Raw genomic sequence first — 13001 nt, 5'->3', positions numbered from 1 at the left:
TTTGAACTCACAGAGATTCACCTGCCTCTGCCTCCCAAGTGCTGGGATTAAAGGCGTGTGCCATCACTGCCCGGCTGCCTTTTTTTTTTAAGATTTATTTATTAATTATGTATACAGCATCTGTCTTCATGTATCCCTGCAGGCCAGAAGAGGGCACCAGATCTCATTATAGATGGTTGTGAGCCACCATGTGGTTGCTGGGAATTGAACTCAGGACCTCTGGAAGAACAGTGAGCGCTCTTAACCTCTGAGCCATCTCTCAGCCCCTGCCTTTGTTTTTAAACTGTTTGAAGGAAAGGGATGAATGAGGAAGAGAAGGTTGGATAGATAGATGGGTGAACGTTCTTCTGTTGAACATAAAGGGGAATGGGTCGTGGGGTGTGCATTTGCAGGGTGAGTGTTTGCATAGATGAACCCATGGGTGGGCGTTTGAGCATTGGATGGACATATGAGCTAATAGATGTGTGGGTGCATGGGCTTTTAATTGATGGGAGGATGGTGTATGGCCAAACACATGGATGGATGGATGGATGGATGGATGGATGGATGGATGGATGGATGAAAGAATGACTATTTGAATATGGGTGGATGCTTGCCTGGATAAATGGGTAGGTACATAGGTGACTGGTGAATGGGAAGATGCCCAACCAAGTTATATAGTAAGGTATGTTTTAGCATAAATGGATAAATGGGAGAAGGGCTGGGTGGGAATTTGAGCAGCTATGCCGTAGAGTGTATAGACAAATTGATAGCAGGAGGAAGGTGGGTCTTAGCTGAATGGACACATGGCTGACTGGCTAGGGGTTGAGCACATGGAAAGGCGTGCACATGTGTGTGCATGGAGGAGGAACAGGTGGGAGGACAGAGGGTGATCAGCACTTGGATGGCTAGGTAACACTTTCCAGGGCACAGCAGAAATGTACTAAGGACCAAATGCTTGTCTGGAGTGTTTTGCCCATGGCTGGCCTGGGCTTGACAGTATAACTTAGGATGTGAGTTTTATAGACTGAGTTCTGATCCCTGTCCTGTCACCTATGATGTGACTTTGAACAGTTCTGAGTTTGATCAGCCATCAAAAGCAGCTTCCCAGAGGACGGCGCTGAGGACTGAAAGGGCCCGTGCTTCAGGAGAGCTAACTTGCTGCCCTTAGAGGTGCAGCACGAGAGAGATTAGTCGGCACAAACACGACACAGAAGTCTTTTCCCTTTGTCTGATCCACTCTAAATCTCACACCCACCATGGGACCAACAGCAGTTGCAAGCGGCACAGGCTGCTGGGGTCAGGCAGTCACCAGCATGAGGGAGAGAAGCAAAGAGGCATGCTGGATCATCTGGTGAGAGTTGACGTTCATGCTGGCAGGCAGCGGGAGGAAGCCTGTTGCCATGTTACAGATGTAGAAAAGCCACACTTAGGTGTACCCGACTTTCTTTTCTTTTGGGCCACCAACCAGCTCCCAAATCATAACTTGGAATCTCATTTTTAGTTTTGAATGCTTCTCCTAGCTTATGCTCATTTCTGGCTAGCTCTTTTGCCCAGGGTGTGCCCCTCTCTCCCTCATTCTCTCCTCTTTCATTCTTTTTCAAGTTCAGGTTTCTTCGATTTGTTCTCTCTGCTCACCAGCTTTGCCTATCCTTCTCCTGCCAGGTTCTTGGCCATTCAGCTCTTTATTAGACCAATCAGATGCTATAGGCAGGCTAGGTGAAACAGCACACATCTCTGCATAAGTAAACAAATGCAGCTGAAAGAAATGTAACACATCTTTACCATTGTTAACAAAGGCAGCAGAAACAAGTGTAACACACCCTTACATAGTTAAAGTAGTAATCCACAGCATAAACAAACGCAACGCATCTTTACATAGTTAAATATTCCACAACACTTAGGTTTATTTAAAAAAAAAAAAAGCCAGGTGGTCCTGTGTCTGTGACTGCAGCCCTTAAGGGTAATGGTGGGGAACAGGGTGGGGAGGTGGAGATAAGTGGGTCCTTGGAGCTGATTGGGGGCCAGCCTAGTTGCCCAAATCAGTGAACTCTGGGCTCACTGCAAGACCCTGACTCAAAGATGAAGCGCAATAGAGGAAGACAATGGACATTGACCTCTGTCCTCTACATGCTCGCTCACACACATGCACACACCTGCATGGACACATACATGCAACACACACACACACAAAGAAAAAAAAGAAAAGGCCCTTCTTGGTATCTGAGATGCGGAAGAAAACCCATTTGACCTGTGATGGGGCACTCCAGAGCTGTGCTGCTTGGTGAATTAAAGCCCAGGATGCATTCACTGTCTTAGGTGTGTAGGTCAGAGACTTAGGAGATGTGTTCAGAGTGATGTGTCAGGGCTTCAAAGAGAACCTGAAGGCAATGGGTATCCCTCAGTAGCTATAACCCCCTGTTCTTTTTCCATTAACTTAAAGTCTTATATTTTGCTTTAATGTTATTTAGACTACTACATATATTTAAAGATGATTCAGACATGTTGGAGACTCATTTCTGCTCCCCAGCTGGCACAGGTGGTGGCTGCAAGCAGTGAATCAGAGCATCTTAACTCTGAGAACTTTGGGGACCCCTACTTTGTCCTTCCCTCCTTCTGGCTAGCTGACTGGGTACAAGAACAGGCTTGCACATAGCTCTTTTCACAGATGATTGCCTTTGCCCGTTGGAGTGCTATGTTTAATCACTTCCTGGAAGAATCAGGAGTCAAGGAGTGAGCCCCTGGATTTATAAATCCGTATCCCTATACTAAGCACTAAATGGCAATGGGTCAGGCTCTTCCCATCTTCCACTAGACTTCAGCTCAGAATGCTTCTCCTGGCAGATAAGGGAAGAAATGTTTCTTCTGTCTCAGACATGCTTCTTCTGTGTCCTGAGAATCACTTTCAGTTCAGCAATGACATGTTTCCACTCTACAAAGGTCATCCTAGAGTCCCTGAAGGCTGGGCTCAGTGTAAGTGGGAGGCATTGAGCCCTGGGAGTATTTGGAAGTGGGGTAACCAAAGACCTGGTGGAAGTGCCAGGGCCCGAGACCATGGCTGGTAGGGTCATTCTGTGCCTGCAAGATGACTTCGGCTTGTGTCAAGTTGACATAAAACAATCCTACCACAGTCCCTGTGAGGACTTTAGAGAGAATGGCATACAGTCTGGCCAACCCCTTGGGCGTAGAAGCAGCCCATTGAATGCTAACTAGACATGTTCTTATTCTTCTTTATGGAACCCCCCCCAACTGATAGCCCTTTGACCCCTGCTGGGAAGTGTTGAGAAAGGACTTAAAACAGCAGAAAGAGTGACCTTTACTGAAGCTATTGACCATTGTTTATGAGACAGACGTCTTTGTTATAACAAGGAAGCCAGAGCAGCTGAAGGCCAGACTGCGGGCCATAGGGGGTGGGGGGCAGCGCACATTCTTTCATCCCAGAGATGACACTTTTTGGGCGATGTGTAGTTTATTTTACTTGCTCTCCCCGCTTCGAATGAGCCAGTTCTCATGGATGTAGAAGGACCCCCTGTGTTGGCAGTGTTGGCAGGCTTCAAAACGAGCCAGAGCCAGGCTTGCCACTTAGCTGCTTCACTATGGCAGGAATTGGAAGCCCCCCCCCCCACACACACACATCACAGTGTGACTCTTCTGAACACTGGTGGTCAGCCTTGCTGCTGAGCCAAGATTGTTTGCAAATAACTCTTCAGTCCCTCCGAGTAAACTTTATTGAGCATCCGCTGAGTTATTCCCTGTTCTAATTTCATTTCTGGTGTGGTGGTTTAAAAGACAAAACTGCCCTGACGGGAAGCAACTTGAGGGGAGAGGGTGTTATTCCTGCTTCCAGCTCCAGACTGTGCTCCATCATCCTGGGGAAGTCAAGGCAGGAACTTCAAGTCATTGATCACGTCCCACCCACAGAGAACAGCGGAGAAAAACGAGGACACGATGCTTGCTGTACTCTGCTTGAGTCTTCCCCTCTTGTCCAGCTCAGAACCTCCTGTCTAGGGAATGAGGCCACCTACAGTGGGCTGGGTCTTCCCATATCACTCACCTCCCTCAAGACAAGGCCCCTCAAGGCAGACGTGCCCACAAGTGGACCTAATGCAGACAGTCCCTCACAGAAACTTCCCCGATGGTTCCAGGTTGTCTCAAGTTGACAATTAAAGCCACCATATCCCCTGATAAGTCGTATCCTAGTAGCTTGTGATGGTGGGAGAGGGAAGCCAGACTCTTGCTCTGATCCCTCTGCTGCCTCTGCCCTTGCAGACATCGACGAGTGTGAGAACGATTACTACAACGGAGGCTGTGTCCATGACTGCATCAACATCCCCGGGAACTACAGGTGCACCTGCTTTGATGGCTTCATGCTGGCTCACGACGGACACAACTGCCTGGGTGAGTGTTGTGGCTGAGCCCCTCCAACCCCAGCCTTCCCGTCTCTCAGTTCTAGCATGCAGAGTGGGGCCGTGCAAATAGGCACCTTTCTCTTGCTCCTCGTCATAGTGTGTCAAGTTGCCATAACAAAATCCCACAAGCCATGTGGCTTCAACAGCAGAAATTTCCTTCCTCACGTTCTAGAGGCTGGAGGACGCGAATGAGGTGCCTTCATGTGCACTTTGTGCAGGCATCCATCTGGTGGTATCTCTCTGGGTCCTAATTGCTTCTTCGTTTAAGGACACTTGGATCAGTGAAGTGGCTCCGTGTAGTAGTATGATGTTTTTGACTCTTTTGGTTCTTTTAGGGGGGCCACCACCCAGCTCCCAAACAAATCACACATGGAGGCTTATTCTTGGTTAGGAATGTCTGGCCTTGGCTTGGCTCATTTCTTACCAATTTTTCTTAACTTGTATTACCCCATCTAACTGTGGCCTCTGGGCTTTTCTTACTTCTGTAAATCTTACTCCGTGGATTGCTGTGTAGCTGGGTGGCTGATACCTGATGTCTTTTTCCTTTTCTGGCCACTTCTCCTTCCAGATTTCTGCTTCTATTTATCTCTCTGACTGTCAGCCCCACCTATCCTTTCTCCTGCCTTGCTATTGGCCCATTCCGATCTTTATTAGACCATCAAGTGTTCTAGACAGGCAAAGTATCACAGCTTCACAGGCTAAACAAACTCAACACAAACAAAAGTAACATAATATTCCCCAAAAGGGTGTATTAGGTACTTTTCTATTGCTCTAATAAAACACCATGGCCAAGGCAACTTATGGAAGAATTTGTTGGTTGATGATTCCAGATGAATAAAGGTGCATCATGGCGGGTGGATATGACAGCTAGCGGCAGGCATGAAGGCATGGCAGCAAGCAGGAGCAGGAATCTCCAGCTGCAAACACCAAGCAGACAGAACAAACTGGAAGTGGATGAGGCTGTAAACTCTCCGAGTCTGTCCCCAGTGGCATACTTCGTGCAGCAAGGCTGCATGTCCCACAGCCTCCCCAACTGGGGAACCAAGTGTTCAGATACATGAGCCTTTGGGGGACATTTCTGATTCAAACCACTACAGTGCCACCAAGCCTGACAGCCAGGGTTCAGTCCCTAGGATTCATGTGATGGAAGGAGAGAACCGGTCCCTGCCAGTTGTTCTGTGACCTCCACATGTGTGCTGTGGCATGCATGCCCAGACACACACGAATTAATTAATTAGTTAATTAATTAAACCATTAAGGACACCTGTTATATTGTAATAAGTCCACCCCAACAGTTCCAGTTTAAATGTAATTACCCCTTTAAGTCCCTGTCTCCAAATATAACCACATTTCAAGGTAACAGTGCTTAGAGTCCTTCAACATGGGACTTGAGGGAATACAGTTCAGCCCATAGTCTGATATTCCTCCGACTGTCCACAGTTCAAATATATCTTAAGCCAATTATACAAAATTTATACGCGTGATCATTTTTGGTGAATAAACTTTAGAAAATACAGAAGACTAGGGAGCAGAAATGGCAAGTCCTGCGGGCGAGCCTCCATTGGTCTTCTGACCACCTCTGTGGTCAGCCTAAATGTCCCTTTAGAATCAGGCATTGACACATGGCCTCAGCTTTTCCCCTAGCCACTTGGCTGCCGAAAGTTGCTAAAGGCCTATACAAGCTTCTTGGGGTTGCTATGACAAAGAGATGACCTGGGTGACTTATGTGATGGACATTGATTCTCTCATAACTCTAAACGTTAGAAATCCAAAATGGAGGCAGGGCTATTTCTATCTGAGGGAGGCAGGTAAAGTTCTTTCCAAGGCCTTTCTCCTGGCCCACAGTCACTTAAGAATTCTTACGCTCGTAAGCGGTGTTTCCCCATGTCTTCACACTGTCTTAGCTCTATAGCCGTTCACAGTGTCCAGATCCCCTTCCTCATAGGGATATCAGTTATAACAGATGAGGGCCCGCCATGACTACCTCATCTTATTCTGATCATTTGCTGTGATGGTTAAACCTGTCATCTTGGCTGGATTCAGGGTCACCACGGAAACACCTCTGAGTGTGTCAGATGCCGTGTGACCAGCTGTTTCCTCAGACTCCTACTGTTTGTCACAGCCTCCCACCGTGACGGATCACATCCCTTTCAGCTTCCTCCCCTAAGTTGCTGGAGATCTCAGAAACCAGAAAAGAAAAGTAACTGATATAACTGCAGAGGCCACATTCATAGCTCTGGAGCTAAGACTCTTTTGAGGGGACGTGGAGTTGATTCGCAACCTGTAACCCAAGGGACAGCAACTAGTGGACCGTACAGTGCCCCCAGAGCAGACCTGCCTGCTCCCAGCCCTCTCCTGCCGTTAGCTGCAGAAGAATAGGAGGTGGATCCAGGAGGGTCTATGTGTGATTGACAGGAGCATGGCTGTGAACAGGTTCTGGGCCTGTCAGGGTCTCTGTCCCATGTCAGTGAAAGAAGACTGTCACAGCTGTTAGAACTGTCATGGTCTCTGAGGTTCGTCTTCTCCGGGTCAGTGTGCACTGTGTCACCAGGCTGAGTGTCAGGATGAAATGACAGGATAAAGCCGTGGGGTGTGCCCTGAGGACAGATTGAATGGTCAGCTAGCCAGCCTTACTGATGCTTTAGTGGCTTAGCCATCTTTCTGCCTTTGCCATCAGAAGCCAGACTGTGTCTGGGCAGAAAACGTTTTCCTCCCTGGTTTCCTAAGTGCTCCTTCAGAATCGTTGCCGCAGATGGGTCTGAAGGGTTAAAATATCACCAGGATTCTCTAGCTTTGCATACAGGAATTTCTGCAAGGGCCAGCCAGACCCCCATGGTGCCAGCTGGCTTGTCAGCACTAGGTAGAGGGGTTCAATACCCCAAGCACTCCGGCCTCCCCTTCCTAGTGGCGTTTCAGTCTGAGAGCTGCTGTCTGGTTTTGTTTAATGCGTGTTGGGGCTCAGATGAGCTCATTATGGGAAACAGATCTGTGAACATGTAATTACACCCCAAATAAGTGCCAAAACGGAGGTCTGGACAAGAGTTAGCAAAGACCAGAAGGGGCTGTGAAAAGCTACCCCTGGCTGGGGAAGGATGGGGGGTGGAAGCAGCATTGCCAGAGCTTCAAAGAGGAAGCTCTCAGCGGGCTCTCAGAGAGGGAAGGAGTTTGTAGGTCTGGGCCCAGTGTGTGCGGAGCTTGAGGCTGGGCTTAGGGATGGCAGAGCCCAGCAGGGCCTTTGACTGGGGACCACACAGCTTTTGCAATGCCATACCCAGGTGAAGTATTGCCACCTACCCCTCACCTGGTGCGTGTACCCCTCCTCGGCTGCTTCCTCAGCTGTCCACAGCAAATACGTTTGGGTGATTGGGTAGTCGGTGAAGGCCCAGCCCACCACTGTCCCCGGGGATATCCTGTTAGAAGCAAGCAGTATCACTCTGGCCAAGGGAACAGACCTGGATGTCGGCTGGTTTGACACTTAAGTCTTGGCTCTCCAGTTCTGAGCTGTTCAGTCTTTGGTCTGGATCTTGGATTCTCTATGCCCCCGTTTCCTATCTACAACATGGAGAATGTGTAATCCCTGTCCTTAGAGGGGTTGGTTGAGGGTTCCGTGAAATCACAGATGTAGTTAGCAGAGTGTCTGACATCAGAAATGGCGTAGCATGAGTCACCTGCCAGTGAGATGTATCACATGAGCGGCTTTGATGCCCCAACACCCCCACGGGACCATGCTCTCTGCTCCCTAGATCATGTATGACACCTTGGACTCCCTGGCTGGGCTCTGTGTCCTTCTCTGGGAAGGGCCACCCTTACCCCTGTTAGGGCAGGCACCCCCACCCCCACCTCTCCAGCCTCTAGCCTGATGGCGAAGTCTGTACGGGTCTTTGTTTCAACAACATTGTTTTCACTCTGGGTTCTTTTTACACTGATAGAAATGAAAGAGTTAGGCAAGACCCCTCTCTGTCCTCCCGCCTCCCACCCTGAGCACAGACCCTGCGGCCGCCGAGGGCAGACCTTTCCTACAGGCTTCTTTTGTTTGGTCTTTTTTTTTCCTTTTGGTCTTTTTCCTTCTCAAGAGAAAACTCCGACTCAGAAGTCAGGCGTTGGTTGCAGCCGGCCCCAGCCCAGACCGACCGTGTGACCCCAGGCTTGTTGGCTGAACTTTTAGAGTCTCAGCCTTGCATCCAGGAAGCACATTAAGAACAGATGCTTGGGAGCTGGGGAGACGGCTCAGTTGGTAAAGTGCTTGCTTGGTAAGCACAGGGACCTTAGTTTGATCCCCCAGAACCTACCCTTAAAATCTAAGCCGAGGAGTGCACACTTGCCGTCCTAGTGCTGAGAGGCAGAGGTGGGAAGAGCCCCGGGGCTTACTAGCCACTCAGCCTAGCATGCTTGGTGAGTTTCAGGCCAATGCCTGAGAAATGACGCCAGAGGATGACTTTTGGCCCTCTCTGGTACATGCACCATGTACGTGTGTACATGCATAAGCCCACATGTCCACGTGTACACACACAGACACACACACACACACAAAGCAGGGGGAGAGGAAGCTGATGCCTGGGATGCAGTGAGGACTGAGGCAAGCTATAATTGAGAAATGAGCAGGCCTGAGACACGGAAGAGTCCAGCGAAGACTCTGGTACCCCCACTCTTCTTGAGTCTCAGAGCCTGGGGCCAGCTCCTTGGCGCCTCCCTCCTGAGTTGCCACAGCTGTGCAATGGTCTATAGGACCAGCCTCACAGAAAGTGCCCGACTAACTAAATCTGGAGGAGACTTGGGGCTGGATGTCCATCGTATCCCGGCAGAGTTTTCAAGCTGGTTGCCTGCAGCCGTCCTGACTCCTCTGACCCAGGGGCACGTTTGATTTCGCACCACTTCAGCGCTGTCATGTTGCCATCACAGAAGGAATTGTCGGCACCTCAGAATTAGGCCATAGCATGTCATCGTCAGCATTTCCCACCAGGAGTCCTGGTGCACGCTTGTGATCCTAGCACTTGGGAGGTAGAGGCAAGAGGGTCGTTTGTTCACAAGGCCAGCCTGTGCTACATGATAGCCTGTGCTATCTCAAAAAAAAAAAAAAAAAAAAAAAGAAGAGCCGGGCGGTGGTGGCGCACGCCTTTAATCCCAGCACTCGGGAGGCAGAGGCAGGCGGATCTCTGTGAGTTCGAGGCCAGCCTGGTCTACAAGAGCTAGTACCAGGACAGGAACCAAAAAGCTACGGAGAAACCTTGTCTCGAAAATCAAAAAAAAAAAAAGAAGAAGAAAGAAGGAGGAGGAGGAAGGGGAAGAAGAGGAAGAGGAAGAGGAAGAGGAAGAAGAAGAAGAAGAAGAAGAAGAAGAAGAAGAAGAAGAAGAAGAAGAAGAAGAAGAAGAAGAAGAAGAAGAAGAAGAAGAAGAAGGTGGTGGTGGTGGTGGCACGCACCATTAATCTCAGCACAAGAGGCAGAAGCAGGCAGATCTCAGTGAGTTCGAGGCCAGCCTAGTCTACAGAATGAGTTCAGGATAGACTCCAAAGCTGCACAGAGAAACCTTGTCTCGAAAAAAAACCAACCAAACAAAACCAATCATTTTCTCTCACTCTTGCTTGGTGACTATTGTCCTGCCCCCTGATGTTTGCGAGACTCCAGGCAGGATCGCAAGGAAGGCCTTGTGACCTAACCATTCGATATAACTATGATCCCTATGATCCCAGGAGTCCGATCCCACAGTACTGTGAAGCTCCCCCTCCCTGGACGCGAGCACTCTCCTGGTAACCTGCAGGCCAGATGTGACTTCTGAATTCCAGGAACCCCCTTCACCCTGTAACAGACAGGACAACCGTGGGTAGAGCCTGCTCTTCTCCCTCTTTTCTGTCCCCTCCTCACTCCCACACTACCCTGAGCATGAGGACCACTAACCTGTTGGGGTTCTGACTTGTACCCCAAAGCAGCAGCCCTATGGCTGTGGCTCAGACACAAGTGTCCTTTGTCCTAATAATCAAAAGGTTGGAGCTATTTAAACAAGGCCTGTTAGGGTCCCAGATGCCTGGGGAATTGTCAGGAACAGGGTTTGGGGAAGGAACATGTTCCAGGTGATCATATACCCTCCCTTGTGGACTCAGTGTTCCAGAGGGAGGCTGGCAACTATGAAAGAAGCAGAGCAGGGGCCCTAAAAGTGTGATGTCCAGGGAGGGGTACCCCTTGCCCTCAGCGTGGCACTGGAGGGGGCTGTCCCGATCTGCCCCCTGGAGAGAGTGTGAATTACCCAGTCTGCTCCAATACTTGCTCCTAGAACTTCCTGCTGTGTGCCAAAGCTCCCAGCACACCCTTACCCCCAAGGCTTGTCCGGTGGCTCTGAGGGGTTGTCTTTGTTACTGGAGGGTCCCCTGTCCATATTGCTGCATGTGGTCCCGCACCTCCTCTCAGACACAGAGCCACAGGCTGTCACACACCGAAAAGTGTTGGGCCTGGGTGTTGTTTTGACTGCAGAGGTCTAAGAGTGGGGAGAGCACAGAGAGCTTGTTTCCATTGTAGCCTTCTTCTCTGAGCCCCACTGAATTCCTGGGGTGGTGGCAGGGGCAAGCCCCGACCATCTTAGAGAGCCACTGGGAGGTTTGAAAAGTGCCCAGAGTCGCCTGGGAGAAGTGAGGCTGAGGCCTGAGGTCTGCAGTGTCCGCGGTGCCTTGCTCTTGAGCAGGCGAGCCTATTTTCTTATGGAGATGGCTTGTCTTTGACCAGGTCCTGGAAGGGGGCCAAGTCTGTGCTCTGGAGAGCTAAGGCCTCTCTCTATTTGACATCTTTATTGAGGAATTTCTCAAATATAACAGAAAATGACACCAGAGGGAATTGAAACCAGGAAGACATCTTACTCAGCCCGAAATGGCTGCCTTTAGCTGTGTAATTACTTGAAATAGCAGGTTCTGTTTGAAAAATATTATTCCGAGCTCGGCACGATTGGCCAGCTGAGCGGTATTTAGGCTAATAGAATAAGATTTTTTTCATCCTAAATTAGAACCAGCAGCGGGTCATTCTCCTCATCTCCACAAAGCAAGCCTCTCTTTTTCTGAAGCCGTCCGTTCACTTAGCCAGATGTCTTCAGCCTCGGTCTTTACCTTGACTTACTGAAAAATGTGTTTCTCAAGTTACTCACAGCTGGAATTTTGGACTAGCCCCCAGCACTTTGATCCCCGCTGAAGAGAAGTCATTTGTAGCCGCATCCAGCCGACAAGCTGATTGATTAACCAGATGGCGCTATAGCGGCGACGGGGGATGAAGCACCTACTGTGTGCCTCCTCACCTCGTGCTCACAGACCATTCTACCTGGGCGGGATGAGAGGGGCATCCCTGTACACGTGAAGCTGCCCTGTGTTGCGTTTGCATTCTTTCACGGGTCCCCCACAACATCCACAGGTAGATGCCGTTGGCAGCCTTTTCCTAGACTCCAGAACCTAGCGAGATAGAAGCCTTTAGTACTGACTCTTACAAATGAAGAAACCTAGGCTTAGGAAAATGACCTACTCAAGGTTACAAATGCCAGGAAGAAGCACAGCTCGGACCAGACCCAGCCTGTGGTTTTTTGTCTCTTCGAGGCTTGAGCCTGTGCCTGCTGACCACCCCTGCCCCTGCCCCTGCCCCTGCCCCCACAGCACCCAGGAGAGCAGTGGCTCTGGAAGGCAAACCAGGTCCAGGGGTGGGGCCCTGATGTATTGTGTCAAGCACACATCCAGTCTTGGAGCCACCAAGTCTGCTCTGTGGTCCCAGCTCTGTTCTGTAGTGCCAGATCAGGTGGGCAGTGGAGTGCCAGAAGGCAAGAGGGCACCTCCACCCTGCCCTGAGGGAAGAGTTTGCTGGCTTACTCGGGCATCTGCCCCTTGGGACTTGGTCCTACCCCATGTGACAGAATACAGCCCTGTTTTTTTCCAAAGCCCCACTGCTACCCCAGGGCAAGGAATGCAGCAAGGGTCCTGCTTGCCTATCTTCTCTATTGCACCCTTGTGCATTGTCCATGCCTCGAGCCCTCTGGTGTAGACAAGCTGCCTTTAAAGTTGTAGATTGAGCGAGCAGAGGATTTCCCACCTGGACAGAGCCCTTGCTGGATTGCTGGGCTGATCACGCAGGTGCCAAGGGGCAGAGAAGAATTAGACGGAAAGTCTCCAGGGCCCCAGGTTGGCAAGGATAAAAGCATGCATGTACGGAAGAGGAAATGCTGCCCAGTGTTCAAGCATTTGTGATTGAACAAAAGTTCTGTGTTCCTACTGTGTACCCGCTGAAGACACAGCAGTACTGGAAACCAGTACCGGGCTCCCCCTTGTGGATTCACACAGTAGGAACACAGACAGCAGCACGGGAACGTACAGCTCAGCAAAAGTCATTTCAGCCGGGTCAAATCCACCAAAAACAACAATAATTGAAACAGAACAGCCCGATGGAAAGTGCCAGGGTGGGGGCGGCTGCGCCAGACCCCTGGGCTCTGATCCCTTTGCCACGTGAAAACCACAGCATACCAAGTGGTATGAAAAACCACCATTCTCTGCCTGTGGCTTCCGTGGGTCGAGAACCAAATCACGGAGAGCCGGTCTCTGCCCCGGTGTGTCTGGAGCCTCAGCTGAAAGACGTGAAACTGGAGACGACCTAGAGA

General features: G+C 50.1%; 1 protein-coding gene across 2 annotated transcripts in view; it reads left to right on the top strand.

Moving 5' to 3' along the window:
* The window catches only part of Scube1 (signal peptide, CUB domain and EGF like domain containing 1), a 115433-nt gene that overhangs the window by 16007 nt on the left and 86425 nt on the right, over positions 1–13001 (top strand). For both annotated transcript variants that reach the window (XM_057791761.1, XM_057791760.1), the window contains exon 3: positions 4249–4377. In XM_057791761.1, coding sequence (XP_057647744.1) covers positions 4249–4377 — 129 coding nt within the window. The remainder of the gene's footprint in view (positions 1–4248; positions 4378–13001) is intronic.

This window comes from Chionomys nivalis, chromosome 17, assembly GCF_950005125.1.
Source record: "Chionomys nivalis chromosome 17, mChiNiv1.1, whole genome shotgun sequence".
NCBI classification, from domain to species: Eukaryota; Metazoa; Chordata; class Mammalia; order Rodentia; family Cricetidae; genus Chionomys; species Chionomys nivalis.
The sequence above is the reverse complement of the archived record's forward strand: the minus strand, read 5'-3'. Positions and strand labels throughout refer to the sequence as shown.